The 26,808-nt window shown below is 41.7% G+C and overlaps 2 protein-coding genes and 1 long non-coding RNA gene across 3 annotated transcripts; 2 read left to right on the top strand and 1 right to left on the bottom strand.

Moving 5' to 3' along the window:
- Positions 1-7,446: 7,446 nt before the first annotated feature.
- Positions 7,447-10,320, top strand: etfbkmt (electron transfer flavoprotein subunit beta lysine methyltransferase). Its single transcript, XM_088416790.1, has 3 exons — positions 7,447-7,918; positions 7,989-8,119; positions 9,442-10,320. Exons 1-3 carry the CDS (start codon positions 7,641-7,643, stop codon positions 9,792-9,794), a joined length of 762 nt encoding a protein of 253 aa, XP_088272916.1. The 5' UTR covers positions 7,447-7,640; the 3' UTR covers positions 9,795-10,320.
- Positions 10,321-11,325: 1,005 nt separating this feature from the next.
- Positions 11,326-25,784, bottom strand: LOC148422065 (uncharacterized). The gene is made up of 4 exons (XM_088416789.1): positions 25,608-25,784; positions 16,592-19,749; positions 11,902-11,949; positions 11,326-11,827 (listed from the first exon to the last, which is right to left on the bottom strand). The coding sequence occupies exons 2-4, from the start codon at positions 19,728-19,730 to the stop codon at positions 11,694-11,696; spliced, it is 3,321 nt and encodes a 1,106-aa protein (XP_088272915.1). The 5' UTR covers positions 19,731-19,749; positions 25,608-25,784; the 3' UTR covers positions 11,326-11,693.
- LOC148422066 (uncharacterized) lies at positions 18,764-21,867 on the top strand. The gene is made up of 3 exons (XR_015865868.1): positions 18,764-19,720; positions 19,860-19,927; positions 20,457-21,867. It is a non-coding gene; the product is annotated as an uncharacterized LOC148422066 (long non-coding RNA).
- Positions 25,785-26,808: the final 1,024 nt, after the last annotated feature.

The raw sequence follows: 26,808 nt of genomic DNA, 5'->3' as shown, positions 1-26,808 counted from the left end.
TTCACTTGCAGAATCGCTTGCTTACTCCTCCTGGTTGTAGTTTTCCTCAAAGTTGTTTTTCACCAGGTGCCAAGGTCATCTCGTCCCCGCGACTAGCACCGCTTGCTCTGAAACATTCCATTCTTACACTCCCTTGCACCCCATATTGTTTTGTTCACTTTACAGTCTCACACTCTCATACACAGAATGTAGCAATATCTAATGAACTACTTTAAGCTCAAACTCTTATATTCCTTTATTCCCTCTCATGACCTCAGACGACTGAGGTCATCACCTTGTTTTATTGTTAAACAAGAGCTAAAATCAATTGCCATAAGCTAAAAATAAGTAAACAATTAAAACATAGTAAAAAATTAAAAATCAGTACAAAATTTCATTCTAGTAAAAAATCAGTAGAAAATTTTATTCCCTCCTCATGGCCTCAGCTCCCTGAGGCCGCCTTCACATACTCACATCCCGGACTCCCGGAGGGCCACAGCTGTCTCCGCCTCCTGGGGGGTCCTTCTGAGGGGTCATCATGTACTGGCCACCCGGAGGAAGTGGCCCCAACGTGCGTTCAATTGTCTTAACAGTTAATGATCTGATACATGGAATACAGCAACATCCGCATAACACCATAATAGCGGCAAACACAGCAATAGAAATCAGTACTGATGCAATCAAGCTTTTGTATTTGACGTTTAACCAGTCCACAGAGTACCAACTGGTGTCCAGACCTGAGTGCTCCTTCATTTTGTTACTTAGCGTGCGCAGACCCTCCAATGCCTTCTTAGTAAGGCGACCGTCAGGAGACGTATTGTTGGGAATCAGAGTACAGCACCGATCCCCCAAAATACCACACACTCCTCTTTTTTCAGCTAACACTATATCTAAACCCAATCTATTTTTAATGCCATAAGAGACGTGGCTGCCAATTGCTCATGCACTGCCTGGAGAGCCGAGGTGGTGAAGTTCGCCAATCGTTGAACATTGTAGTGGACATAATTAATCCGGTCCACATTTTTGTTTACTGTAATGAACAGGAAAATACTCTCCAATCCTGCCGCCACTTGATCCACCAATTTATATTGATCAGGGACCCCTCTCGGAACTCCAATTGGATCTATGTACGTGGGGTCTCCTTCCTTCAACCATTCTTGCATATCCCTTTTCTTCCTCACCAGGAATGGGATTCTTCCACACCGTCCAACACCTTCCCAATTTATTCTGGCCATGTCTAATGCTGTCACACTAATTGGCATGATCAGCGTTACTAGGGCGCACTTACCTGAGGCATTGGGGGGAAGCCTATCGTACAACACTTTCGCTCCACACCACAGCCAAACATCAGCACGAGCGAGAGGAATTCCTGCTGGCAAAGACACATTTTCATTACACCATGACTCCTGCATATTTCCAATCCCAGGGCCCGTCCCATTTAACTTTAGGCAGGTGAAATTTTGTTGTGCAACATGGGTGTCGAAAATGGGCTTATTCTTTTCCATATGTGTCAGTGGAAAGGCCGAGTCCAATTGGCTGCACTCTCCTTGGAGAGTCTTGTTATACAGTAAACCAAAGAGACAGGTTTTGGATACAGCAGTTGCTGCCATGATTTTCAAAACTGGTCTTGCACCTAAACATACCAAACAATTCTCGTTAGTATTGTTAGCGGCCTGTTCAGCCATCAGGAGCCAATTATTAGTGACCATAGAAATACCTGTGTCAGTTGTTTACACTTCAGATGTAGCAGTAGTTGTTGTGTCTGTGTCAGCGTCTTACCACCTTCTTGCTCTGCTTCATACCATACCGTTCCATTGCAGGAATGATACACCATCACTCGTTCTCCTTTCGCTCCATCACTTCTGTCATCCCGCACCATATGTTCAAACGCCAACATAGTCCACACAAAGCACAAGCCAGCAAGCAAAATAGTCAATAAAGTTAAACATTCGCATCGTCGTCGTCTTTGTTCAGACACTTTCGAGTCCGACATTGATCCAATTCTCGCCATCGTCACATTCCCTCTCTTGACCTGCCCGTCCGGGCGGTCAACCTTTAAACTCACCATTGGCAGGCACAAAGTCTGGGGTCGGGCGCAACTGTGAGTAATGGTACCACTTTCGTCCTTTAGTTTCCAATTGGACAGCGTGTGAAGTTCTAGCCAAAACCCTAAACGGTCCTTTCCAGCGAGGTTCAGTCCACTTCCGGGAAAGCACCCTATGTCCATCAAACAACTTCCGCGATGCCTCCTCCCTCATCAGCTTCGGAGTCCTCTTACTCCCTGCACTAGTGGTGCCCCCGTCTCCTGCTAGCGCCGCCCCTGGCGTGTGCACGGGCGACTCCACATTCCCCTGCTGCTCTCCGCGCACTCTCTTTCTCTCATTATTCACACCCTGTTCAATCAACTGTATGGTCGCTGGCGTCATCTCAACGCAGTCATGTCAAAAATTGCACTTGTCGTCAGCATCACTGTAACCTGTTCTGTGACACTTAGAACCCCAATTCACCAAGTCGAGTAAGATGTAAAGGAGTAGTTGTTAAACGGATTTAAGCCAACTCACCAATTAATAAGTTGTCAACATATTGAATCAAATAGCGCCCTCCGGTACCTCCTCCGTTTGTTGCACTTCGCGCAAATACTTATTTTGAAAATCCCAGAGCTTAGCCTCCTGCCTTGGGAGACGTGTGTGTATTGTAATGTACAACCGTTAAATCTAAAAGCAAAATATTGTCTGTACTCTTCTACCAGTAGCAGGCAAAAACATTTATTAGCCAAATCAATCACAGTGAACTATTGCATTGTCGGGCTCAACCTGCTCAAACAGCGATGTTTGATAGCGGCACAAGAATGCAAGGCGTTTTCAGTAATTTTGTTAATTTTCCTAAAGTCAAATGCCATATGGTAATTTACACAATCCGCTTTCAAAACTGGGAGAATGGGAGTGTGGAAAGAGGAGTCCGATAACTCAAGGACTCCGACCTCACACAGTCCCTAAAGAGTGTTAGTAATGCGACCTGCCGACTTAGGTTTGCATGTGCATTGGAGCACTCCAAAATCATGATGTGTCACTTTGAATGATACCGGAAGAACGGGGTGGCAAAAACTTATGTCAGCGGGGCCCCCGGACCACAACGAGTCCGGCAACTTGTCCAAAAGCGAAGCGGCGTCCTCGTGGTCCGCGAGCTCCCTGCCGTGAAATCGAGAGCGTGTGACATGCTCCAGCAACCCAGGATCCACAGCGTCAACCTGGATACAAAAACATTCAGTGCTCTGGGAATACATTACCAAGGAAATTTCACCTTGTGTTCGATCACTGGCCAATTGGCATTACCACACCATGGGTCCCAGTTCACGTGCCTCCCAGCCTGCTCCTACAGCCAGTTATGTGTGGTGTGAATGACTCACCTATCATGAACAATTGAGATCGCTTATCTGTCAGTGATGTGTACGTCGCAATGCCTCGTCTCTCCACAAAAATGTGATGACTAGTCAATTTCCACTCATCGCCTTTGATTGTTTGAAATGCTTCCTAATAATTAAATCATTGTTGCAGGCATACAACAGTGTGAGATGGAGAGAGTCGGCTGAGGCAGGAGGAGAACAAGTCGATTCAGGGTTTTCACCGCAGGAACGTCAAGTAGACACTCCCTCCCTCCTTTAGTTCATGTAGATGGCTGCTTGTGTCTTTGGTCATAGGTCTTGCCACATGCGATGAATAGGTGTTTGATTTTCAGTCAACACCAAGTGGTGGTTGAGAGTTTGTCCAGCAATAGAAGTCATTTTGTGGTGTGGAGACAGGTAGAGTTGTGGGAAGACCAACAAAACCCATCTTTGGCCCAGTCATCGTCATCTGCATAGAGGTGGCTGATGACCGCCTGCTGGTGTAGCTTGCTCAGTTGTTGCTGTCGCCAGGGAGCAGGGCCACGTTGCCCAAGTCCTTGCTTCGTGGAGGTTGTCTTCCTCTGTCTCCCCTCGGGGGAGGATGGCCCTGGTGCTGGCTTTGTTCTAGCCAAGGAAACGTGCACTGTCTCCACCAATGGTCCATACCGTCACACCTGAAGCAGCCTTGATTTGGAGCTTGGCGAGAGCCGCCATGACCTCCTTTGGTGTTCCCCCTTCCACAACACGCCCCTCTGCCTCTCGCCGGCCGTCCCTCAACCATCCACATCCGTTGATCTGCCACCCCCTTTTTGGACTTTGTGTCCTTTGCTTTTTTTTTTTTTTTCCGCGCTTGTGCTAATTGAAGTCTCAGAAGCCATTCCTGCATTCCTTTCACTCCCTCATCCGATTTGTTTTGCCTGTGAACATATAATTTTACGTGGTGAGTCACATGTTGATTAAAATAACCGTCATTACCTTCCAGCAGATCAGGGTCTTCAGAAAGCTTCTCCCTGACCTCCATGGAAAGTGTGTCTAGATGCACATGTCTACAAATCACACAAAGCGGCTTGTCGCAAGATGGATGTGAACTGGTCTTATCTGTCAACGCGGTCTGGCAAGCATTGAGGTGTGCAGCGGGATCCATGGTGGGTTTCAAGTCTGGAAGTTTTGCTACGGCTGACGCGGAAGAAGGAAAGAGATCCTGGAGCACAGCAAACAGTCGCATGGTGAAAGGAGCAAACAACCAATCAGGTTCAACCATATTGAGGCCAGAATGCCTCAGGACTTCGTCAGATTGGTGAATTGAGGAACAACATGCCTGGATTAATCTTACCATGTCGCCGCAAGCCAAATTCATACCATCAGTGTGTCTCCTGAAAGCTTGGATCCAGGGCTTGGCGCCGCCCATTAATGCGGGGAGCATCTTCTGCAAAAAATCTAAATTTTCCAACGTCATTTCTTGATAAACTAACCCACGAGGGGCTGGTACCATGGGGTAATTTCTCATTGGTCAGGTATATCTATCAGATGGTCTAGTTTGAAATTCAGATTGAGGTCTGATCTGACTCTTTTCATAATGAGTGGTCAAACAGTTGTTGTCATTTGTTGCTTGTCTACTCCAGTCATCCTCTGTTGAGTGCGCGCGTCGCATCTATGTGGCAAGAGGTTGGGAGTCAGTAGGAGGGAGGAGTGTGAAATCAAACAATGGGTTCCCCCCTCCCCTGTCTCAATGTCTGTGTCTGTTTTTTTTTTCCTCATACTGGCTCTAAATTTGTCCACTAAGGACAACCACTCTGGATCTTGGGATGCATATTGTCCACAGTTCGCCTGTCTAACTGCTCTGTCCAGTTGTATGTCTTTGAGTTGGGGGTCATCTGGTCAGTCACCACGATTTCCTGTCGATTTCCCCCGCCTATGTCCTCTACAACAAGTTTTAGTCCGTCAGTCCTTTCAGTATTTGCAGTCTCTACAAAAATTCCTTCCCACCCAGTTCGTAAACTGAGGCTTGCAAAGTTACTCGTTGACCATTAGATGCAGTTTGGGATGGCTCAGTGTGCTCAGGGGTGCAGCGATCCTGCCCTGTTTTGTAACACCCAATGGCGGGTCAAAGTGACCCTCTTTTCCCTCCTGACCAGCAGCCACAGCAGTCATCATCAAACACATTTCATGCAAATTGCACTGCAACTTTTCATACTCCTTTATTTTTCTTTGGTTAAATTTCTCCTCTTTGTCCATCCACTTTCCTCTATCTTCTCCCTCAACTCTTTTTCCACTGCAATGACTTCCCTTTCTGCCATTTGAAATCCTTAGCCAAATGTGCAAATGTACATTTATCTCTATTAACCTTTTTATCCTCCTTCCATTTCACCCACACTTTTTCCACTTTGCTTGTTTTACTTTTTGCATCTTCTTTTCCACACATGCCAACAACTGACTTTCTAGTTCTCTCCATAACTCATCCATTGTTTTATGCCATCTTCCACCATAACTTTCACAACCACATTTACAACATTCTGCATTCCTTTTTCTGTCACTGCCGCGCTAACTTCGACACGTCCCATGTTCCAGGTTCTCCGCAAAACAATTCATCCTTCTTTAATTTCAAAAACAACTTCTGACTTTTTCTTACTTTTTCTTACTTAAATTTACTTATTCTTACTTAAATTTTACTTAAATTTACTTTTTCTTACTTAAATTTTCTTACTTTCTGTTCCACTAATCAACTGTGATTCCAGCTTAGCGTAATGACCATTAATATCCGACCAGACTTCAGTCCGTTCGTCTGAAGTGCCACACCCGAGACCCCTATCACACTCCCTCTTATCCGCCATCCTGAAATCCACCCGTGTGTGTCCCAATCACTTTTTACGCAGAACAATTTTAGTTTTCACACTCACACACTTTCACGCTTCCACACTGATACGTAAATCCCAGATTTTAAACCGTATCGTAACCACGAATAGTTCCAAACTATTCTAGTAGGTAAATCCCAGATTTTATACCCTACTATCGTCCACACTTTTACACTTTTACGCCGTTCCGCTCCTCCTTCCTCTTATAATTTAGCGTTGCCAATGTGCAGAATTTGAAAAGGAATCTGCCTACCTTGTTTCACTGTGGGCCCAAGAGGAAAGACGGTCGGACGTGTGGCTCCTTTATCAGGTCGTCACCTGGTGTGGACGTGGGTCCCAGACCCGAGTCCCAGACTCTTGTGGTTTTTCATAAAGTCCCAGACTTCTTGAAGTCCCAGACTTCTTTTACCTCTCATGCATCACGTCGGGGTCACCATAAATTGTTGGAATTTTATTTCTAATTCAACATAAACTCAAGTTAGTAATCTGACTCCAATTTGTGACCTTACCCAACTGCCACTCATCCAACAATTTGCGCGCTCGTTCTGCAATAGAAAGGTATCAGGAAGCCGGCATTTTCACACACGAGTGGATTTATTCCTAACACGCAGATCTAATACAAGCACCTGGGTCTCGGGTCCCTCTCAATACAGCCCTGTACGCCGCTGTTGCCACCAGCAGACGTACTCTCATCCGAGTTGCCCAGCAATGAGTTATACTACACAATATGCAAATGGAACATGAACAAAGGCATCCTGGCATTATTTTATTGGCTATGTGTATAATGCAGTTAACTTTAGCTTGCTCTCATTGGTCTTTCTTCACTTGCAGAATCGCTTGCTTACTCCTCCTGGTTGTAGTTTTCCTCAAAGTTGTTTTTCACCAGGTGCCAAGGTCATCTCGTCCCCGCGACTAGCACCGCTTGCTCTGAAACATTCCATTCTTACACTCCCTTGCACCCCATATTGTTTTGTTCACTTTACAGTCCCACACTCTCATACACAGAATGTAGCAATATCTAATGAACTACTTTAAGCTCAAACTCTTATATTCCTTTACAAGCATACGCCTTTTTGACATAGATTTTATGAGAGGGATGCATTTATTGTAGAAGATCATTCAAGTGACCAGCAGGGGGTGTCATATAACAACACCTATGCAGCTGCATCAATAATGCCAGTAGTTTCTCTCGGCGGTTTGATATTACCGTCGGAACACAATCAAGCGGAACTGTAGTTTGTCGTCGTTTCTGCACGACGGCAGAACTCATTTGTTTTGTTTCGTGTCAACCACCGTCGGGCTGTCTCAATACTTTCACATTTTACGGCATTTTTCTGAGAGTAATTCATTCCTCATATTGTGGACTTTTTAAAGACGCTGTTAAATGACACGTAGCTATTATAAATACACCGCGGAACCGAGCCGTTATGTTAAAAGTTTTAAGAGCGCTGGGGTTGTCTTACGTCACATCATTTAATTTGCCAGTTAGACGCAGGTATTTGTTTGGGGAATGTCACGGAGATGAATCTATTCGGAGATTCATCGCAGAGAACACAGAGATTGTTGAAGATCATAACCTGACACCAGAGATCAAACTCAGACTTTTTACTCCAAACTGTAGGTTTTGGTTTGAAAGACCAGAACATTGGCCCTTTGATGACCCATACTGGGCCATATACTGGCCAGGGGGACAAGCAATTTCAAGGTAGGTCTTTCAAATGATGATGCTCCTTTTACTGTTGCTGTTCTGAAATGCTCAAACTTCCTACCTGCAGGTATCTCTTGAACAATCCTGGCCTAAGTTTGGGAAAAAACGTTTTGGATCTTGGAAGTGGCTGTGGAGCTTCGGCCATTGCTGCAAAACTGTGTGGTGCCAAAAGAGTAGTCGCTAATGACATTGACGTTGGTGAGCGCCCTCCATAACGGTGCTTCCCAATTATATTTTGCAAAGAGAAAGCCTTTTACGCTCTCCATAACGGTGCTTCCCAATTATATTTTCCAAAGAGGAAAGCCTTTCGCGCCCCCCACCCTCACTCGCCATGCTGACTATACATAAGATTATCATCTATAAAATTGTAAAAGTATGCCAAAAGCTGTATCCTTCTCAACATTAACAAAGGGGAAAAAAACATGAGTGAGTTCTCAACATCTCTTAATTGCTCTTTTATGGCTTTTCAACAGTTAGTCTAAAACAGAAAAAAAATCCTTAATCACGCCTGTATATATATATATATATATATATATATATATATACACACACACACACACACACACACACACACACACAGTGGGCCCCCGTGTTACGACCTTAATCTCTTCAGTGCACTATGTTAATTAGTGAATGCGTGCAAAAACCTTAGGTAAAAACGTCACGACTTTATACACATATAAAAAATTAGTAACATAACCTACTGTACAGTTAAATTCACCTCAGCACCTTGGCCAACACTCTTGGAGTCCCCCACAGTCCAAAACCCTTGGGCGTCAGTTGACTGATATGTTTATTCGATGTTGAGAATGAAACAATGCGCAGTGGAGACGCTTTCCTTCACTTCTAGGTGTTATGGCGTCTGTATCAGCAGGAGGGCCCCCAGGGGGGGTAATCAGACCACAATGTTCAACTGATATATACAAGTCAAGAGTGAAGAAGAAACTACCTAATTACATTTACACGATAATATCTCCAGAGAAAATACAACTTCTTTTTATCATGTATAAAATTATATAAATCCCTTCAAGACCCGTTATGAAAAATCCGATTGGCGAAAAATTGGGATTCTGGTACTTTTACCAGCCTCTCATCCGCACCAGAGTGAAATGGCATTGAATTTCTCACCTGATTTCTTATACTTTGCTAGCTGTCAAATGAGACCCATTTTGGAAAATCAGATCGGCAAAAATTGGAATAAATTGGGTTTGAAATGATCAAAAACGACATTTTGACTGCTAAATTTATACTCACTTGGAGTGATTTTAGTACTTTTGTACTTTCTCTATGGCTGTTGTAGGTGTTTCTGAGTAGGTTTCTTTTTTTTTTCATTGGTTTGCGTTCAGTAAGATGAATAATCATGATTTTAATTTTGACCAAAATAATCGCAATTATTATTATGGACATAATCGTAAAGCCCTAGCTAGCGTGTTGACGTTTTGAACTGAGTCCTGCTTAGTGTCTTCAAGAATACATGAAGGCAATGCTTATCTTTTTAAATTAGTCTCTTTCCATCACAGTTGCCACGCTTGCAACCTGCATGAACTTCGAGCTCAACGGTCTAGAGGCCCCAGTGTGTGTGACAGATAACATGATTGGTTTAGATCCTGGGAACTTTGACCTAATCCTCCTTGGAGACATGTTCTACGACGAGGAACTCTCCTGCAATCTTCACACATGGTTGGAACACTGCATCAAAACTCACAACACCCAAGTTCTAATTGGAGATCCTGGCAGAGCCCAGTTTGAAGAGAATGGCTTTCAAAAACCTCTGCAGAAGTTGGCCCAGTTTGAGCTGCCCAAGCCTGTACAGGAGGAGAACTACGGTCTTACCTGCAGCAATGTTTGGTGCTACAATAGAGAACTGACCTAAATTCGCAATACAAGATTTTTTTTTTTTTTTAACATGTACATAATACAATCATTTGGGACTTCACATCTGTCACTCCCCCTCTCTTATTTTTGAATGAAGATCATGTAAACATCACTAAATAAGTTTAGATTTGGAATTAATGTCAATACAAGTCAGAATAATATATAACCATGTTTTCCCACATTTACTCCAATTCAGCTTTGAGTTCTTAAGCAAATGTGACTGTTGTGCATAAGCAGTCCAAAAAGTGCACAGCTGTATTGTTAGCAAAACGCATGGTAGCATTGGCTTGCTTGCTCCTCCTGGTTGTAGTTTTCCTCAGTTATTTTCCATCAGCTGCCTCGGGGTTTTCTCGTCTCTACATCTTCCTTGCGACCACCACCGCTTGTTCTGCAACATTCCACTCTTGCACCCCCTTGCACCACACATCCTGTCTTGCTCCACCAGTCACACGCCCAGCACTTTACAGTCTCACACTCTCATACACAGGATGTAGCAACATCTAATGAACTACTTTAAGCTCAAACTCTTATGTTCCTTTACTTGCTTGTTTAAAGGCGTTTTGAAGAGCTGGCTAGCAGTTAAGTGTTACCTTCCTTTTCGTCAATTGGAAAACCAAAATTTCCACACGGATTTAAAAGTAATCGGAGCAACGTGAGTTTTTCCTTTTGAATTAATGGTGGACTGCTAACAAAGTTTAGGTGCATACCGCCGCTTACTGTGCGAGAGTGAAGCACTCACGCCTAAAAAAGTGAAAATGGTGTTCACCACTACATGGTGCTAAATATCCCTTTGAACGACAGAAGAGGAACAAAGCAGAACCATTTAAAGTTGATTACAAGTTATAAAAAAAACAACAACAACAAACTAGCACCTAAATGGCCATTTAGTCTAAAAAAAAAAAATGGTGTCCAATTTTACTCAAGCTAGAAGAAAATATTTTAACTCATCCCACAATGGGTGGATAACAATTAGCTAAGACATTTACCCCATCCAGAATGTAGGGGAAAAACTCCCGAACGAAGACCTTTGTTCTGTTTTTCAACAGCCCAACTCAATGTTAGAGACATCTTCAAAGGACCTGAGACCTTACAGGTCTATACTCCTTCAGGACTCAGGCCTTGTTCAGACTTCCAGCCAAAATCTTATTTTTAATCCATGCAGATTGAAACTTGATGGCTCTTTTGTAGTCTGAACAGTCACAGCGTGCATGATTGAGACCATCGGGCTGAAGTTTCATGTCAGATTTTGACAGGAGGTATCTGTCTGATTGGCTTCGGGGACCAGGACCAGGGTCTGTTTTCATTTTGTAAAAGCAGGGGAGAAAAAAAAAAGTCAGTACAAAATATAACATGCAGACAAATAAATGCCTTGTTTGACGTCAAATAAGAAGACGCTTTTCTTGTACACAAAGGCAATGGAAGTTTTTTTTTTCTTGCATATCAAAGCATCCTTTAGAATGACAATAGCAAATTACACAAAGCGCCAGATAGGTAAGCGTAAAGAAAAGAGCAATTGAACGTACACACCATTCAGAAAAATATCGTCATTTATTTAAGAAATCAAATAACCAAATGGAAAAATATAAAACTCATGTAAGCAGTTATTACTTCACCTTTTGTTGCAAAAGTAAGTTACTCCAAGACCAAAGACCAAAATGTATCTTTGATGACCATCATCACAGTAAAATTGTGAAAAAAAAACAGTTGTTTCATTCCAATAAAATACAGGCAAAATAATCTTTACAAAAGTGTTAGGATAGCAAAAGTTAAACAAATTTAAAAAAAAAACATTTACACATGTAAATAAGTAAACATGCTCAAAAAGCTCATGACCATTTTGTGCAATATGGTGTTAGAAGTGTATGTCTTTTTAACTGTAACAAAAAATCTCAAACTTCTACGGAATAATGGGCGACTGAGACTTCACAATGTATTTCTTCTGATATTCCGCAAAAACACCGGAGCTTTTGGACACAGGACAATGGTGAACGGAAGAAGGCTCCTTCGTTGTAAAAGTACTCCACGCTTCCACTAGAGATTGAAACAAACATATTAACAAGACATAACGCCACTATTGTAAAAAGCTATAGTTTTAAGTAAGTTACCTCTGCTCTTCTTACTGGGGTTTGTCTTCTTGGATTCAGAAGGCTCATCTGGCAGAAAGGAAAATAGTTCAGTCTGGAGGAGAACGTTTCTTTGTCCGCCACAAAACATCCACAAACTTTTTAAAGCACATTTGCTGGGGTACTACGGAGGGCTATTTATGTGATGTAAATAAGGGTATCCTGTAATGAGATAATCTCATTCATGTACTTGCACCTTCCTTGCCTCACGCTCCAATATTAACATGCCAGAAGTGAGCGCCTCCCAATAAATATTCCCCTGAGGAAATTAGAAAATTGACAGGAGGCAGGAAGAGGAACACATGTCTGCAAAAATATTCCTGGCGTATTTTCAAAAGGCTGCCAGATAATTCCTTCAGGGTCACTGAAACCCTGTCGGGAAACAATAATCATCCATCGAAACGCAACAATCATTTAACAATATAGTAATGATTAGCATTATTTGAAACAAAAAACATCCCATTGAATCAGCCTTAAAAGGCAACAAATTTATGTCAGCCGGTCAGACTAAAAAAGGCAGATACCAATATGCATCAAATTTCAAAATATCGGCCCGGCCGATAATCGGTCGATCACGAATGCATGTATACATGCTGTACTTATATATTTTATTATTGTTTGATAAAAATAGTCTTGACGACTTCCCCTTTAAAGAGATAGTGTGTAAGATTTAGACCATTCTTCATTAAGGACAGCAGGAGGTGCTGCAGGTGCCATTTACCATTGCTATAACAAACATGGCCACCTCCGGAGAAGTGTAAATCTTACACACTGTCCCTTTAAAGGGTTAAGACTTTGTTAGTCACACTCTATTTATTTATATTTATCTAGCGAAAGCAAAACAGTGACAAATTGGAAAGTACATACACACAAATGCAGGATGACACACAAAAAACATGAAATTTTCAACAATCCCAATAAAAACAAAAGTAAAGTATTCATAGTTGAAGGAATGTAGTTTCACACAGGTTGATTGGCAAGTAAAATTCAGAGCAACTTTCTGTAGAGCCAGCCCGGGAGGTCAACACCTAATGCAATCATTTGCCTTTGTGATACAATCAGTAAAACAAAGACACAAAGTATCAATAGGCCACAAATTATAATACGTAAAGAGACGGGTGCCATAAAAGATAGGAGTGGGGGTAAAGTCCTCCAGAACGCATTGTTCGATGCTCAACCTCGAACACAAAGATGTGATTGGCGTCCAGAGGTTTGGGACGTCCGGGGCACACACACACACACACACACACATGCGGGCGCAAACAAAAAAATTACTGAAATATTGTACCTTACGATGTAGGAGTTAAAAGATCAGATTAATGTAACAATAAAAGTCAGGGCTATATAATGGTGTAAAAAGAAGAATGTTTCTAATGTGTACTTGAGTATGTTCAAAAGCATCTGCACAGTTGCTGAAACGTCTGGACTGGAATCCTCCAACCGAAAGGGGGCAGCAAAGGACAGGAAACAACCCAACATGATGACATGGCCCGGCGACAACCCTCATTCGGTGGACCGGCAAATATAAAAGAGGGCGGCGGATGAGGAACCGGCATCTTTCTCACCATGACACGGGAATGATCCAGAGATCTCTGTTTTGGACAATTGACTTGTAAACTGCATTAGACAATTTGGTAATAATAACTCTTTGAAGCGTTGTTGAAGCGATGAACGTGTGCATGTGTGTTTATCCCGGCTCATACCCGAACGCGCAGGAATCTTTTACAAAAGGTATGTAAAAAATATACTATTATTCAATTGGGCCCGCAATCAAAACTACGAGCAAATGTGAAAGATCCAACATAGTATTGAAATCTTAAAACATGCCATTTAAGAAAATGCTTGTTTTTTTGTTTTGTTTTTTAAACTACATCATTTAGATGGTGTCCTTCTGTAGTAATCCATCCTGAATATCTGCTGTTGAGATTCTGTCGTACAGCAGAGTACGCTTGAAGGACTCAGTCAATGAGAACTGAGACAACCACAGAAGGTGGTGTGAATGCACCAAGTAGGACATCGCACAGCCGTGATTTCTTGTCATAAGGGCAAAAGCATGTAGACATGCTTCACCAAAAGACAAAACCGACTCAGTGTCTCCTTTCCGTGCCACAGCCAAGGTAGCAAACAAAAGGTGCGAGACAGTTGTTATAGGCCTTTGTAATGAGGTCATTTGCCATGTGACCTTGTACGTCAACGCCACATACGCCAAGCAAGCTCATCCGGTAACAAGAGCAAGGAAGCGACATCCTCCTCCACAACAGGCATACGGTCTAATCCAATGTTGGTAGCCTCCTGCAACGCCACCAATATACGCCCCTCAGAAGTAAGGCAGGCAAACGCACTCGTATCGGCCCAACAGGACTGCAAGAAGGTGGGGAACCAATAGTGGAGTCCCTGGAATCGAACCCAGACTCACAGAAGCATAAGTCTGAAGCAGACAGAGAAGTGGCATCAACATCCTTGGAAAGGTCAGGTGCAACAGTGCCTTGAAAAGAGGGGGGCTAATCGGAAGCCAAGGCACTTGGCTGGAGGTGCTCCTGCACGAGTGCAGACATCCCTTCCAATTGAGAGCGCAAAAAGGTAATCTCACCCTCCAACTCAGAGGCCCACTGCTGGCCGGCAGTGTAACCTCGCTTAGAGGAGGATGCAGGCGGAGCTAGATTGGCAGACCAGCGTTTCACACCACATCAGCAAATGGGCGCCGAGGAGCCTGCCAACCCAATGGATGAAGCCTTGTTGGACTCTAAAGACCCAGTCACATCATCTCCGGCCACACTCACCTGCGGCAAAGAGGCTGTGTCAATGTGCGTCGAGACATGGCAACGCAAACAGCTGCAACCCCGTTCGCCCGCCACCACAACGCGACAGCCACAATTGGAGCACAGCACAGAGCCCTCCGTACAAACGAGAGCAGCGCAACAAACGCTGTCAAGGCAAGAGCCGGTGCAGGGGCAAGAATCTGCCAATCGGCAAGAGGAACACCCAACAAAAACCGCGACGGGTGCGTATCGCAGCCGGTACGGCGGAAGATGGATGATAGCAACCAGCCACGATCATGTGCAAAACACAAGCGACGCGGAACGGGAGGGAATGGGGCAAGGACGGATGCGAGACGACCAAAAGCTGGTGGGTGTTTGCAGGCAACACAAACAGTCACGGAAACGTCACAGCGAGGCCAACACCAAAGCACAACTTTATGGGGAGCATGCACACATCAGGCCGTGAACACCTGGTATTAACGCAGAAGAAGTAAACAACAAAAACTGGCGAAAACCACAAAAGAAAAAAAACAACAGAAAGCTCTAGCACACAAATAAAACGGCGCGACTCACCCCGTGAAGCAAAGCCACAACCAATGTTGCGCAACAGCAAAACCAAACGCGGACAAACCAACACAAGCGTCGCAACCACCGGAGGGCAGAGAGTAAACCGCAAGCCCAACTAATACAGTCAACGGGCTACAAGCGACGAAATAAGTAAACCGCAAAAAGTGCAGTACTCATATGGCATGCAAACCAACACGCGAGAAGATTCAGACAGACTATCTTATATATGTCCCCGGTGTCTTATACGTGACGTTTTTGATGGTATGCATTTGTCTTGCGCTTGCACAAAGGCTTATTCCATGCTTTTAACAACACCTCTGGTTGTCGTCCGGTTCAGATAGAATTAGTTACATGCATAACAGTCGTTTTGTCAGTGTAACTTCTAAGTCAGATAAGAGAGAACAAAGGCATTCCTCTCTCCAGAGGCAGCCCTGGGGTGTTGGTGCAGGGTGGACCCCTGACCACCTTACCCCTTGTAACACTTAAGCAAATTGATCATTTTCATCACAAACCAGCATTGCCTGGCGGCTGATTCAGGAAACACAGCTGGGCCAGACCCACCACGAGTGTTAAAAATGGACAATGTGTAAGTTTTAGACTGTTTTTCATTAAAAAGGAATAAACTAAACCATTACAATTTTTAAAAACTTGCAAATAAATGTGTTTGTAGCTACCGACGGTTTGTTTTAAATATATTTGTAGGACTAGTTATCATCAAATTATATTACATGGGAGGTGGCACTCCTCCGGAGGCTGCCATGTCTGTTATAGCTACGGACAATGGTAAATGCAACACCTCCTGCTGTCTTATGCATTGTCCCTTAAAAAGAAATTCACCACTATAGCCCCACGAGAAATTAACTCAAACGGACATATCTGGCAATCTGGGGAGGCAGGGAACTCTTGAGATCACACTGTTACCGAGCAGTTTTCAAACAACTTCCAATGGTTTCCATGTCGCTTCCATTTTATGTCGCTCCATCCTGAGGAAAACAAAGGAATGTAACATCTCCACATAATGAGCTACAGTGACAGTGACTGATAATCCTGTTTATCACCTTAGTAGCATGGAATTCACAGTGAAATTCACAGTATCCCAGCTAAGTTGTTACAGCGGTTAATGGGGTATCTCAAAAAGTAGACGCCATCTAAAGGACCTCATTAAAAAAAAAAATCCATCATTATTTCTTAAATGGCATGTTTTAAGGTTTCAATTGCTATGCACAAAATATTTTCTTGCATCACTCTTAGTTTGATTGGATTGTTAAAAATCTTTTGTGTCACCCTGTACATAAATAAATATGTAAGCGTCGCAAAGGCTCGTTTAGATCGTTACATTGACTCACCTGAAGACTTCTCTGTGGTTTCTTCTGGGTGTAGTGTGGGTGTGGATCCATTTTCAAAACTGAAGCTGGTGGGCAAAACGTTGAACTTCAAAACATTCTCCTGGGTGGGCATATCCGTCTGGATTGCATTTCCTTTCTTTCTTTGGTCATTGTCAACAAGATCCTTATCGCTGGAGTGAAATTTCTTTTCTTTTCCCGTCTTTATTTTAATTTTGGTTCCAAGCCGTTTCTGAGATGACAAACTTTTTGTAGCTGGACCTAACTTGGAGTCAACAGTTGCAAATATAACTTTCGGTGGTTTTGTTGACTCATTGTAGTGACCGTTTGAAGCATGCTTTTCTTGTGGTAGAGAGCCAAACAGCTTCAGCTGGACGGTTTTCCTCTGTGACACGAAAGGGTTAGGTTCACGATCAGAGCCAACATTTTTTTGGGAAACACCGACTTGATGTGACATTAGGTTTTTGGTCATCAATTTCTTCAGGTATGGAAAAATACGGTTAGGGTTGCTCAGTCTCCTCCGTTTCCTTTCATCTGTTTCATGTGTTCCAGTCTTAGTGCCGTTTATCTGAGTTCCTGACTTTGTGCTGCATTTGATTTGCACTTTAGTTTCCAAAGATGGTTTTGTCATATGTGAAGATGCTATTGGAGCTTGTTCGCTATGTGCGTCGGTGGGAGACATGGGATTCACAATTTGATTTTCCTTCAAACAATCATCAGTGGTGTAACTTTCAGTTGCCAAGCATATTTCTGCAGGTTTCAGGTGAGCTTCGTTAATTGTTTCGTCATCGTCATTTAATTCAAATGTCCCGCTTATTTTGTTGCATATTTCAAGCCAACTAATAGTTGGAAGGCTGTTGGTCATGTTCGCCTTACTTTTAGATTCCATGTTTCCTTCCACTGAGTGCGACTGGAGATCTGGTTCCATTTCAAACTGTTGGCAGTTAATTTGTTCTCGATTCTCTGTAAAATGGCTGAATTGATCCTTGCACTTGCACTTTCCATGTAAAGGTGTTTTGAAACCAAAAATGCTTTCTTTCCACTTTGCAATGCAGCAAAAATAATTTATGGGATTCGCGATTTGTAATCCACTTGTAATGTGTAGATCTTGAATTGGCTCATCTACCACAGCACCACAAGCATTTGCCACTTCCTCTGGTGGACTAGTACCTGCTGTACTTAGCGATGTCTCAACACGGCCCTGCTCAAAGATGACCTTTGCTTTTTCTGGTGACAAAATCTGGATTTCAAAAGAGTAGGGCGAGTCATCACAACCTGTGTCTACTGTTTCCGAGTCAGGTGTGGTAACCTTGTTGTAGGTTGGTGGTGACATTTTGGTGACTTTTTTGACTTGATCTGGCTGGTTGTCAGGCACATATCTGTAAACATTGGGGCCAAACTCTTTGTCAATATCATCCAGCAGTTCGTTTTTGTTCAACCAACATGATGTGTAGGGCTGTTCGGTATAAACCTCGCCATTTTCCAAAACATGAAAGTGTTTTAGTTCACCAGCAAATGAGGGGTCTACTTGTGAAAGCACAACAGTGTCTTCTCCAACATACTTGTTACAAAATAAAGGAACATATTTTACAAAGGCAGCAAAAGCTTTTGTCTTCGACATGCAAACCAAATTGTCAATGTTTCCATCCCAAAACATGTCTATTAGTTCTTTTTGTAAACTTTCTTTTGGCGCACCTTCCGTCTCAACGTGTTTACACAGCAAAGCTAACGCTTTGAAGGTCCACTTTATTGTTGGGAGAGAGGAAAGTTCCAGGATACTGGCCTCTGCTTCAAGCTGCACCTCACCCTTGTTGTTAGACCCCTTGTTGCTTTCTGGAGTTTCAAGAGTTGCTACCTGTGAAGGACATGCTCCATTACAATAGTCTTTACTGAGCACGTCAACTGTATTATTGGTCGCTGATGGACGAACACTCAGACCTTTACTTATGTAATCTGAGAGTTTGGCAGCTGGCGTAGATATATTATGACATTTGTTGAACTGTGGCTGAGTTTCACTTTCACAAGGATTCCTCCCACCCAATGATGTAGTCTTGTTCTGCATGCCCACAGTGGGTAAATTTAAGTTCTGTGTTGTGGGACAGTTGTTTGCAGACGTATCTGTATTGCAAAGTGGAGACAATGGTTGCACAACAGCTATGACTTTGGCAAGACCGGAGTTGTCGTTTGTCTTATGACTTGACAATGACTGGGCGCTATCGCTCACTGATCCTTGGGTAAGTAGCAAGCGTGACAGCAATGGATGAACTTTCATAGAATATATATCATTTGACTTTGTAATAGCCAGCTGTTTACTTTGTTCTGATGTGATTTGTTGACAAGTTGATGCTTGGAGAAGTGTCACAGGTACATTATTTCTAGTTTCTGCTGCTAGGGGAGTGTTAGTTTTACTTCTATTCAGAATAGGGTAGGAAAATTGCTGAGGTGGCTTATTCAAACTGGAAATGTGCAAGTTTTGTCCACTCGATAAGGGGATTGCAGCAAATGTGTTGCGATCGCAGAAAACATTTCCCGTATGGGCAAAAGGAAGAATTTCATGTTGAGCTCTGTTTGCAGAAGCAATGTGCATGTTATTTGCATAGGAGGGTTGCTGGACAGTCTTCATTAACTCCCGTCTACATTGAAGTGGGGTAGCAGCTGTGGAGGGAGGTTTTGATGGACCTTGGTTTAATACTTGTTGAGAACCTTCATTACTCATCCTATGTTGAAGAGCAGATGAAGATGTTACACTATCCAATGTTGGAGGTGAATGATTACGATGCGTTGAAAGTTGGCTGTTTCTGCCCTGATAACACGATGGCCGTAACAATATTTCAGACACATGCTGAGCTGACGAATTATAAACAACGTTTTGATGTCCATTTTCATGGTAAGGCTGTCCTCCTTGTACGCTACAAGAAGCGTTCTGGAGAAAAACAAATGGCCCCTTGAGCCCAACATGCTTTGCTCCAGCTGTTTGATGAGGATTTTCAGCCAGACTGTTGGAAGGACCGCCATTGACAAAAATTGCACTCTGTTGTAGGTTCACTCCAGGATTTACTGTGTTATGGACCTGAGGTTGGTCCTGAAGATATGAGGAATGTCCAAGCCTCTGGGATATACTTTTTGGCCAAGGCAAGTACATTTTTCCGTGTTTCAATGCCCTGTAAGTAAAAAACAACAACCAAAAAAAGGATAAATTGATGTGTAAATTTAAAAAGGACACTGAAATAAAACACATACACAAAGGTATTTCTATATCTAAACATTTCAGGTTGCAGTCTTCATGTCACTTTAGATATCTTTAAGAAAATACATCTGGAAGAGTCTGGAAAGCTAAAGGTAAGACAGTTACATGAGGGTGGGGCTGGGTGATATGGCCAACATTTTTTTTTTCCCATTTTTCACATTTTTTTAAAATATGATTTTAATCAATAGTAGTGAACCAAATACGTTTTTATAATTCAAAAAATCCTGTGCAGACATGAGACTGTTTTTTCCTCTTTGCCGTAAGATCGCACTAGTTTAACTACAAAAAGTTCTTTCCTAGTAAACTTTAGTCCTTAAAGTTACTGTATTATGTCAATGTGGCTTTCTGTCATAATTTTTATATAGGTTAGTCGAGTTTGCAATGTTTTGGAAAGAAAAATATCTGTAAAACTGTTGTAATAATTTTTAATATAAACATAATTGTACATATAGTGATTATACATTTGCTACAAGATACAAATGCTTGTAATGTAGAAATGCTTTGCTGTAAGAATGATTACGGTGACTATAAATTTGCTACAAAATATAACTGCTTGCAAAGAAAAAATGCTATGCTGTGAGAATGAGTGCACTGATTGTTTTGTTATTGTTTTGTCTTAAGTAGGAGGAAGGCCGCTCAAGCCTGCCTGCTGGAGCGCTCTTGCAGCTGTGATTTTCAAAATTACAGACACTATATTTTGCAGAATGTCTTGCTATGCATATTTTTATTATACATGTATTAGTTTTTCACCCACAGGCTCACACACAGAAGGACAAGTACAGCCTCCTTGGCCACAGTCACGACTGTTAGTTGTCCAAGGATAATTAATAGGCCTGAGGTACTGTAAGTGCAGCTCGGTCATGTGGCACCCCAGATGGGTCTACGATTAAATATCGCGTTAAATCGGATATTTTATCCGCGTTACCAAAAAATTTAAGTTAAGTTTTTGTCAGGTTCATTTGTTAGACATTTGTAAGAAACTGTACACAAAAAAGTAGAAAAGGCAATCTTTTTCCAGCTCATGCCTGAGGGCATTACTCAGTACATTTGTGACACACAAGATATGAAAATAAACTTTTTTGTCAAACGAGCAGCGAAACCGATAGTATGAGGAAAGGTATGGCAAAAATGTGTGCTAGATGGTTCATCTCTATAGCATTTCGGGAGCGTTATCAGTCACAATTGTTTTTAACATTATTTAGTACAATCGAGCCAGTATTTTCATTCATTTCATGTATGTGAGTAATATGTCTTTGTCAATTAATTTGGAGTTTGCATACATTCTTTTGAATTTTATCTTCTTTTGTTTTGTGAACATGTTCAAGTTTTGTGTTGTGTTGATTCCGGACCATTTGCTTGTTTTGTATGCCTTTTCCTTCCAAGACCAAACACGTATAAGCTTAGTTCGCACATGACATCAAGCTAAACTTGTAAAATTGTAGATTGTAGCTTTTAATACACATCAACATCAACAGAATGAAACTAAAAAGCCGGTGTAAAAGAGGAACTTAAAATAGCTGACAATTTGACAGCAATTACCTTAAACTAACATTATACATCACTTTAGTTTTCAAATATCACCTTAACAATTTAACAAACAACATTATGCATACATAGTGCTCATACAACAGTGTTGTCAAAATGATCATTGTTTCATGCTGTTGAAAAACACTGCAAATTCCCCAGACAGCTCGTAAAACAAATGAATATGGTTTTCTTGACACAAGGAATAACATGAGCTAACTTAGTGTAGGAGAGACACATGAAGAGGAGCGGTTGGAGCTGATAAGCGGGTAAAATGAATGACTCAGCAAATATGTTCCAATTTGACATGAGTGTTGAATAAAAAGCAAGGTGGAACATGAGGACTGCAGAACGACTGGCGAGACTATTCACTGGTTGGAGCCATTCCGGTCTCCTTGCGCATGGAAAACTGTTTTGGTGTCTTTGCTCCTTCATTAAGTGGTGTTTTTCAACAAATGTCTAGTCGATGAACCTCACACTTAAAACAAAATAAAGACTTGTGATGCCTGGCTCACTAGGACTTCATCTCCATTTCTCGCTGCTGTGAGCGAATACAGTTCTGATATTCATTTCGGGGTTACACTTTAGGTCAATTCAAAATCATATTTTTAACACAGTCGCTAAACTTAACGACTTCTTGCTGTGATTTCGTCTCCAGCCGATCCCATCTTTCTCACGTAATACAGTAAACGTGAATAAATTACCATATTAATTAGCCATGTGCACATTGTTCATGTGAAGCGAATACTGTAGCAACGAATTACTATACTAAGTAGTATAAAGCATATGTGCTCTTAAGTGAATTGGTTTTTATTGGTGAAGTTATTACCCAAGCACTGCAGAGCAGTACTTGTATGTACCTTGGTGACATTTGTCTGATGACGCACAGATTATAAAGGAAGTCAAATAACGCTTCAAACTAGAACGTGAGAAACGGATAGCGAAGGGGTGATTTTATTTTGAAGTTTTACCAGGAAGCTTAGTCGTTACAATGATCATCATTACCTCACAACTGTGTCACCAGTACCAGTATTTTTGTGAACAAAGATGTGTTCTTTTATCTCAATTGATGTTATTTTTTTCGCGAGATAAACAAAAAGTCAGATGATGTTGTTAATCATGTTCGTAAGTCGTCAAGTTTTGTTGAATAAAAGAATAGATGGACAATGATTTTAAAAAAAACACACAAAAAACACAATGTGTCCGAGGGACGCACGTTGATGCAAAAGTATGTCTCCCCTGGCAAAAGTTAAATCGTAATAACTAAAGGAACCTAGAAAAACTTCTCGCATCAAACTAGTTCCTAGCATGTTTGTTTTTGTTGAAAGATCGCCCATACCACTACATAGTGAAACAATTGATCTAATCCAAAGTACACGAGGCATTGGGCCAGTCGTGAGCAGAAAATGGCAACTTCCACATTCAGTTATTATACCCTTTTAAGGCATGTAGTCCCACTGTGAAATGTATGTGTGTGTGTGTGGGGGGGGGGGGGGGGGGGGGGGGGGGGGGGGTCTTCAAAAGTCTTTGCTCTTTGGAAGAGGGAGGAAGTCTGAGCACCATAAACCCTGACTAATATCTCCTCTTGATGGCCACAACTCACTTTTGTTCCTGGTGGAATGGGGGATGCCATTTGCTCCTTTTGGAGGTGACGACTTGTCTTGATTTCTCCTGGGCCAAGACTATATCTGCTTCATACTGACATTATACCTCGTCTCAATTTTTATTAGAATACCACAGTTCCACGAACACGCTATTTTTTTGATACACTGGATTTAAAAAACAATTATTATCTTTAGGACGCAGGCTAAATGGAGCACTGCATACAGGCGTTGCCCCTGTCGGAGTTCAACTGACTTGATGGGCACGGATTTGAAGCGCGTTCTTTTCCCTCTTCCCAGTGCGTGTAACCGTTACACGCACTGGGAAGAGGGAAAAGAACGCCACCAGGGGTGTCAAACTCATTTCGCATCGTGGGCCACATACGGCCTAGGGAGATGGCAAGTGGGCCGGACCATTAAAATTATACCATACTCTGCTATAAATAACCAAAATATCATGTCTTTCCTTTGTTTTGGTGTAAAGAAGCACAAGAACATTAGGAAAATATTGCAATTAAATGAACTATCCTTTTACAAAACATTTCATGAAACACCTCATATTTCCTTAGACAAATGTGCAATTTACTTTTATCATTCACAAATATGCATTGCAACTGATCCCACTGATTGTACAAAGGCACAAAACTTTAATTGTTACTGAAAAATATAGTAATGCACTTTAAGATTAAATGAGACTTTTAAAGAAAGGAATTTTTTAAACCACTTACACATACGCATATAAAATCTAAATGTAATCCCTGCGTACACCTTACAAACTAAGGAGAGTGATTTTAATTGTGTAATGAAGAAAGTGTTCGCCTGTCCTGTAAATCTGTAAACTTCATACATGAAACATACATACACATACAATACATACTAAAAATTTATGGAGTTGTATGAACAGTAGAATTCCGTCACACAGCTTTTGTTTTGAAGCTGCTGACTAACATTAAAGTGAACATTTTTTAAATCACCACAGTAAGGATTCATCTTCACAGAGCTGTATTCTTTCGATGGAAACGGTATCTAAGGCAGCATTTTAAAGGTGTTAGTCTAGTCTGGACTTGTATTTGTTCCTGAAAAGTCACCGTCGGAATATGGCTTCAATGCTAATGCTATTTCGCTAGCAATGAAGTAGCTGGCTTTTACCGCTGCTTCACTGACTTCTCGGCTCTGGATGAAAGTTGACTGCTGTTTCCTCAGACCCGCCAGCAATTCCTTAATCTTATCTCTTCTCAGTTGTCCTTGCAAACCGTCATATTTTTCGCTGTGATGAGTCTCGTACTGGCGTCGAATATTATATTCCTTCAATACCGAAACTTGTTGCAAACACACCAAGCACAAAGGTTTTCCGTGCATCTCTGTAAATAAATAGGACGTGGTCCATTTTTCTTTGAAAATTCTACACTCCTTATCTACATTTCTCCGTTTGGATAACGACATTTTGGCTAATGAGGGTGTAGCGGAGAGGTAGAGACCAAGGTATTAACGTCGTAACAAGCAGCAGATGACGCATTGATACCGCCTGCTGTTTTCAGTCTGTCTCAGTGATGCGGCTTGTCTTCTACTCTGATGGAAAGAGTGCGCCCCTTAGCGGATAATCCATGAATTGCAGCGAATTAAAAATATTAATTCCATGTCTTTTATGCATTTTTTCCACTTTCAAATTATCCTGCGGGCCTGATCGATCCTCCTTGGGGGCCGGTTCCGGCCCGCGGGCCGTATGTTTGACACCCTGTTACACTGTAACTTCTATGTTCGCAAGTTCACCACACTTCTTGTTCACACAGCCTGCGGCAAAATAAAAGTTTGGTTTCAAAACATGTCTCGGTTAGAAAAAAAATTCACGGAAAGTTGCCAGAAAGGCAGAACAGAAACATTTAAAATCGCGGCCGTGGGAATGCCAAAAAGATGCTTTCACGCGGCGCAAACTTGACATTCTCGAACAGGCTGCGTGGCGACGTCAAGCACAGAGCGTAATATGGAAGCCGACAAGACGCGAATCGATGTCTCTTTTATTTTAACATCAAAGACCTTTTATATCAATTTAAATCGTAGTAATTCAAATAAAAACCAATGGTGACTTGCTTCCGAAGTAGTCTCTCTGTGACCGTAGTGTTGTATGCTGCATTCAAGTAACACCGGTAAACGGCAACCTTAAAATAGTCCATAAAAAATAAAATAATCCACAGTACTTTAAATATAAGGTAAATTCACATCCGTACAGTCTTCAATGGAACAGGAGATGGGGCTATAAGTCAAAGAACAACCACCACACAACTCCCCGGTTAACGGCATTATTGGATCACAATAAGAAAATGCAAGAAGTCCCGATTTAGAAGTGTCAATAAATTACATACAAAGCGATGTCACATATCGACTCATTTTGTAGCAATATAACGATTTCGTCCAATTTATTCCAATTATGCAACACCTTCACTTTCACAAACAATATACCGTACAGTACACTAATTCTACCCCTTGATATCCGAATTTGGAGTGAATGACTCGGCGTCTCTCCCGTTGTAGTTGCGCTCATTAATTCTGCTGACTTGGAGACTGCGACTCAAAGACAAAAAAAAAGTTTGACCAAACTATGTTTGGATAGAAAAAGGGCATGTCTTAGGTTTCTTTGATATATGCTTACCGTTTCCACTGAGCTGTATCAAATCAAGGTGAAGAGCGAAGCATAAAAACTTCATCTTCGTAGCCCTTGTAGGGTAAAATCCAAGCAATTAGAGAACGTCCGCCCTGCTGTGACCATTAGTTCTTCTTCTGTTCTTCGCGAAAGACCGTTCTGTTTGCTTCCGCCTTTTCATTTCACATTCTCATAGGTTCAACTCAACCCACTTCTTGCGATGGGTGGATCCAGGGGCGTGACTTCCCATCCTGAGTCAAATTACTGATCAAAGAGCAGGTTATTACTTAACATGACCAAACCGTACTACAGTGCTCACGTCCTTTGATTTGTATCCCTGTCTTTACAATCGTTAGACCGTTGGGATTTGCCGTTCTGAATCAAAGTATTTATAAAAGAGCAAACTTTTGCACTCCCCTCCTTTGATTTGTATCCCTGTCTTTACATCAATTAGACCGTCGGGATTTGCTTGCAATATATATATATATATATATATATATATATATATATATATATATATATATATATATATATATATATATATATATATATATATATATATATATGTAAAATTACCGTGTAAATTATTGGCTTAAGATACCAGTCAGAATTGACCTCGACTGGAATAAAACAAGTAAATGAATAAATATAATATAAATATACATATATTATAAATAAATATATCATAAACAGCAGACACCAAATCATCTCTGAAGATAACCAACATTAAAGAAGTCCATGAAGTCAACTCACAATGAAGACACATTGTGAGGCCATAAGATCAAAGCAAGCTTTTAGCAATAAGTCATGCTCAATATTATTCTGTAACTGCCATTGGAAAAAGTGTCAGTTGATCACAAATGTTAAGACCTATGTTCATGTTTATTCTGTAAATGTGCACATATGATATGTTATTGCCTTTTTTAGCCTGATTTGAAATATGCAACTTGTTATTGCCATTTTAAACTGTATCTTTGATCAAGATATAGCTGAATCATATTGGAATGTTCGTGTGTTCAAGTGGAAAGTTACTAAACGGCCATAACAGACACTGAGCTGCCGGGTCAGCATACCAAAAGAGGAACAAATGCCCATGTATGTTTATTTTTGGTGGAAAGGCTGCTGCCTGACCTTAGGTTGATATTAGTCATGTCCGATCGTTCGATTAAAAGTGCTCAAAGTGTCACAGTGACACTTTCACTTCCTCCAT

Source organism: Hippichthys cyanospilos, chromosome 6, assembly GCF_059441005.1.
Source record: "Hippichthys cyanospilos isolate Australia breed blue-spotted pipefish chromosome 6, RoL_Hcya_1.0, whole genome shotgun sequence".
NCBI classification, from domain to species: Eukaryota; Metazoa; Chordata; class Actinopteri; order Syngnathiformes; family Syngnathidae; genus Hippichthys; species Hippichthys cyanospilos.
Note: the sequence above shows the minus strand (reverse complement) of the source record. Positions and strands in the feature narration are given on the sequence as shown.

Excerpts from the sequence above, each read along its gene's own strand:
- etfbkmt (XM_088416790.1), top strand. The coding sequence starts at position 7,641 with ATGTTAAAAGTTTTAAGAGCGCTGGGGTTGTCTTACGTCACATCATTT. Across the intron at positions 7,919-7,988 it reads GGGGGACAAGCAATTTCAAG|GTATCTCTTGAACAATCCTG; the intron begins GTAGGTCTTTCA and ends TCCTACCTGCAG. Across the intron at positions 8,120-9,441 it reads CGCTAATGACATTGACGTTG|TTGCCACGCTTGCAACCTGC; the intron begins GTGAGCGCCCTC and ends TTTCCATCACAG.
- LOC148422065 (XM_088416789.1), bottom strand. The coding sequence starts at position 19,730 with ATGTACTTGCCTTGGCCAAAAAGTATATCCCAGAGGCTTGGACATTCC. Across the intron at positions 11,950-16,591 it reads AACCACAGAGAAGTCTTCAG|ATGAGCCTTCTGAATCCAAG; the intron begins GTGAGTCAATGT and ends CCTTTCTGCCAG. Across the intron at positions 11,828-11,901 it reads CCCCAGTAAGAAGAGCAGAG|TGGAAGCGTGGAGTACTTTT; the intron begins GTAACTTACTTA and ends TTCAATCTCTAG.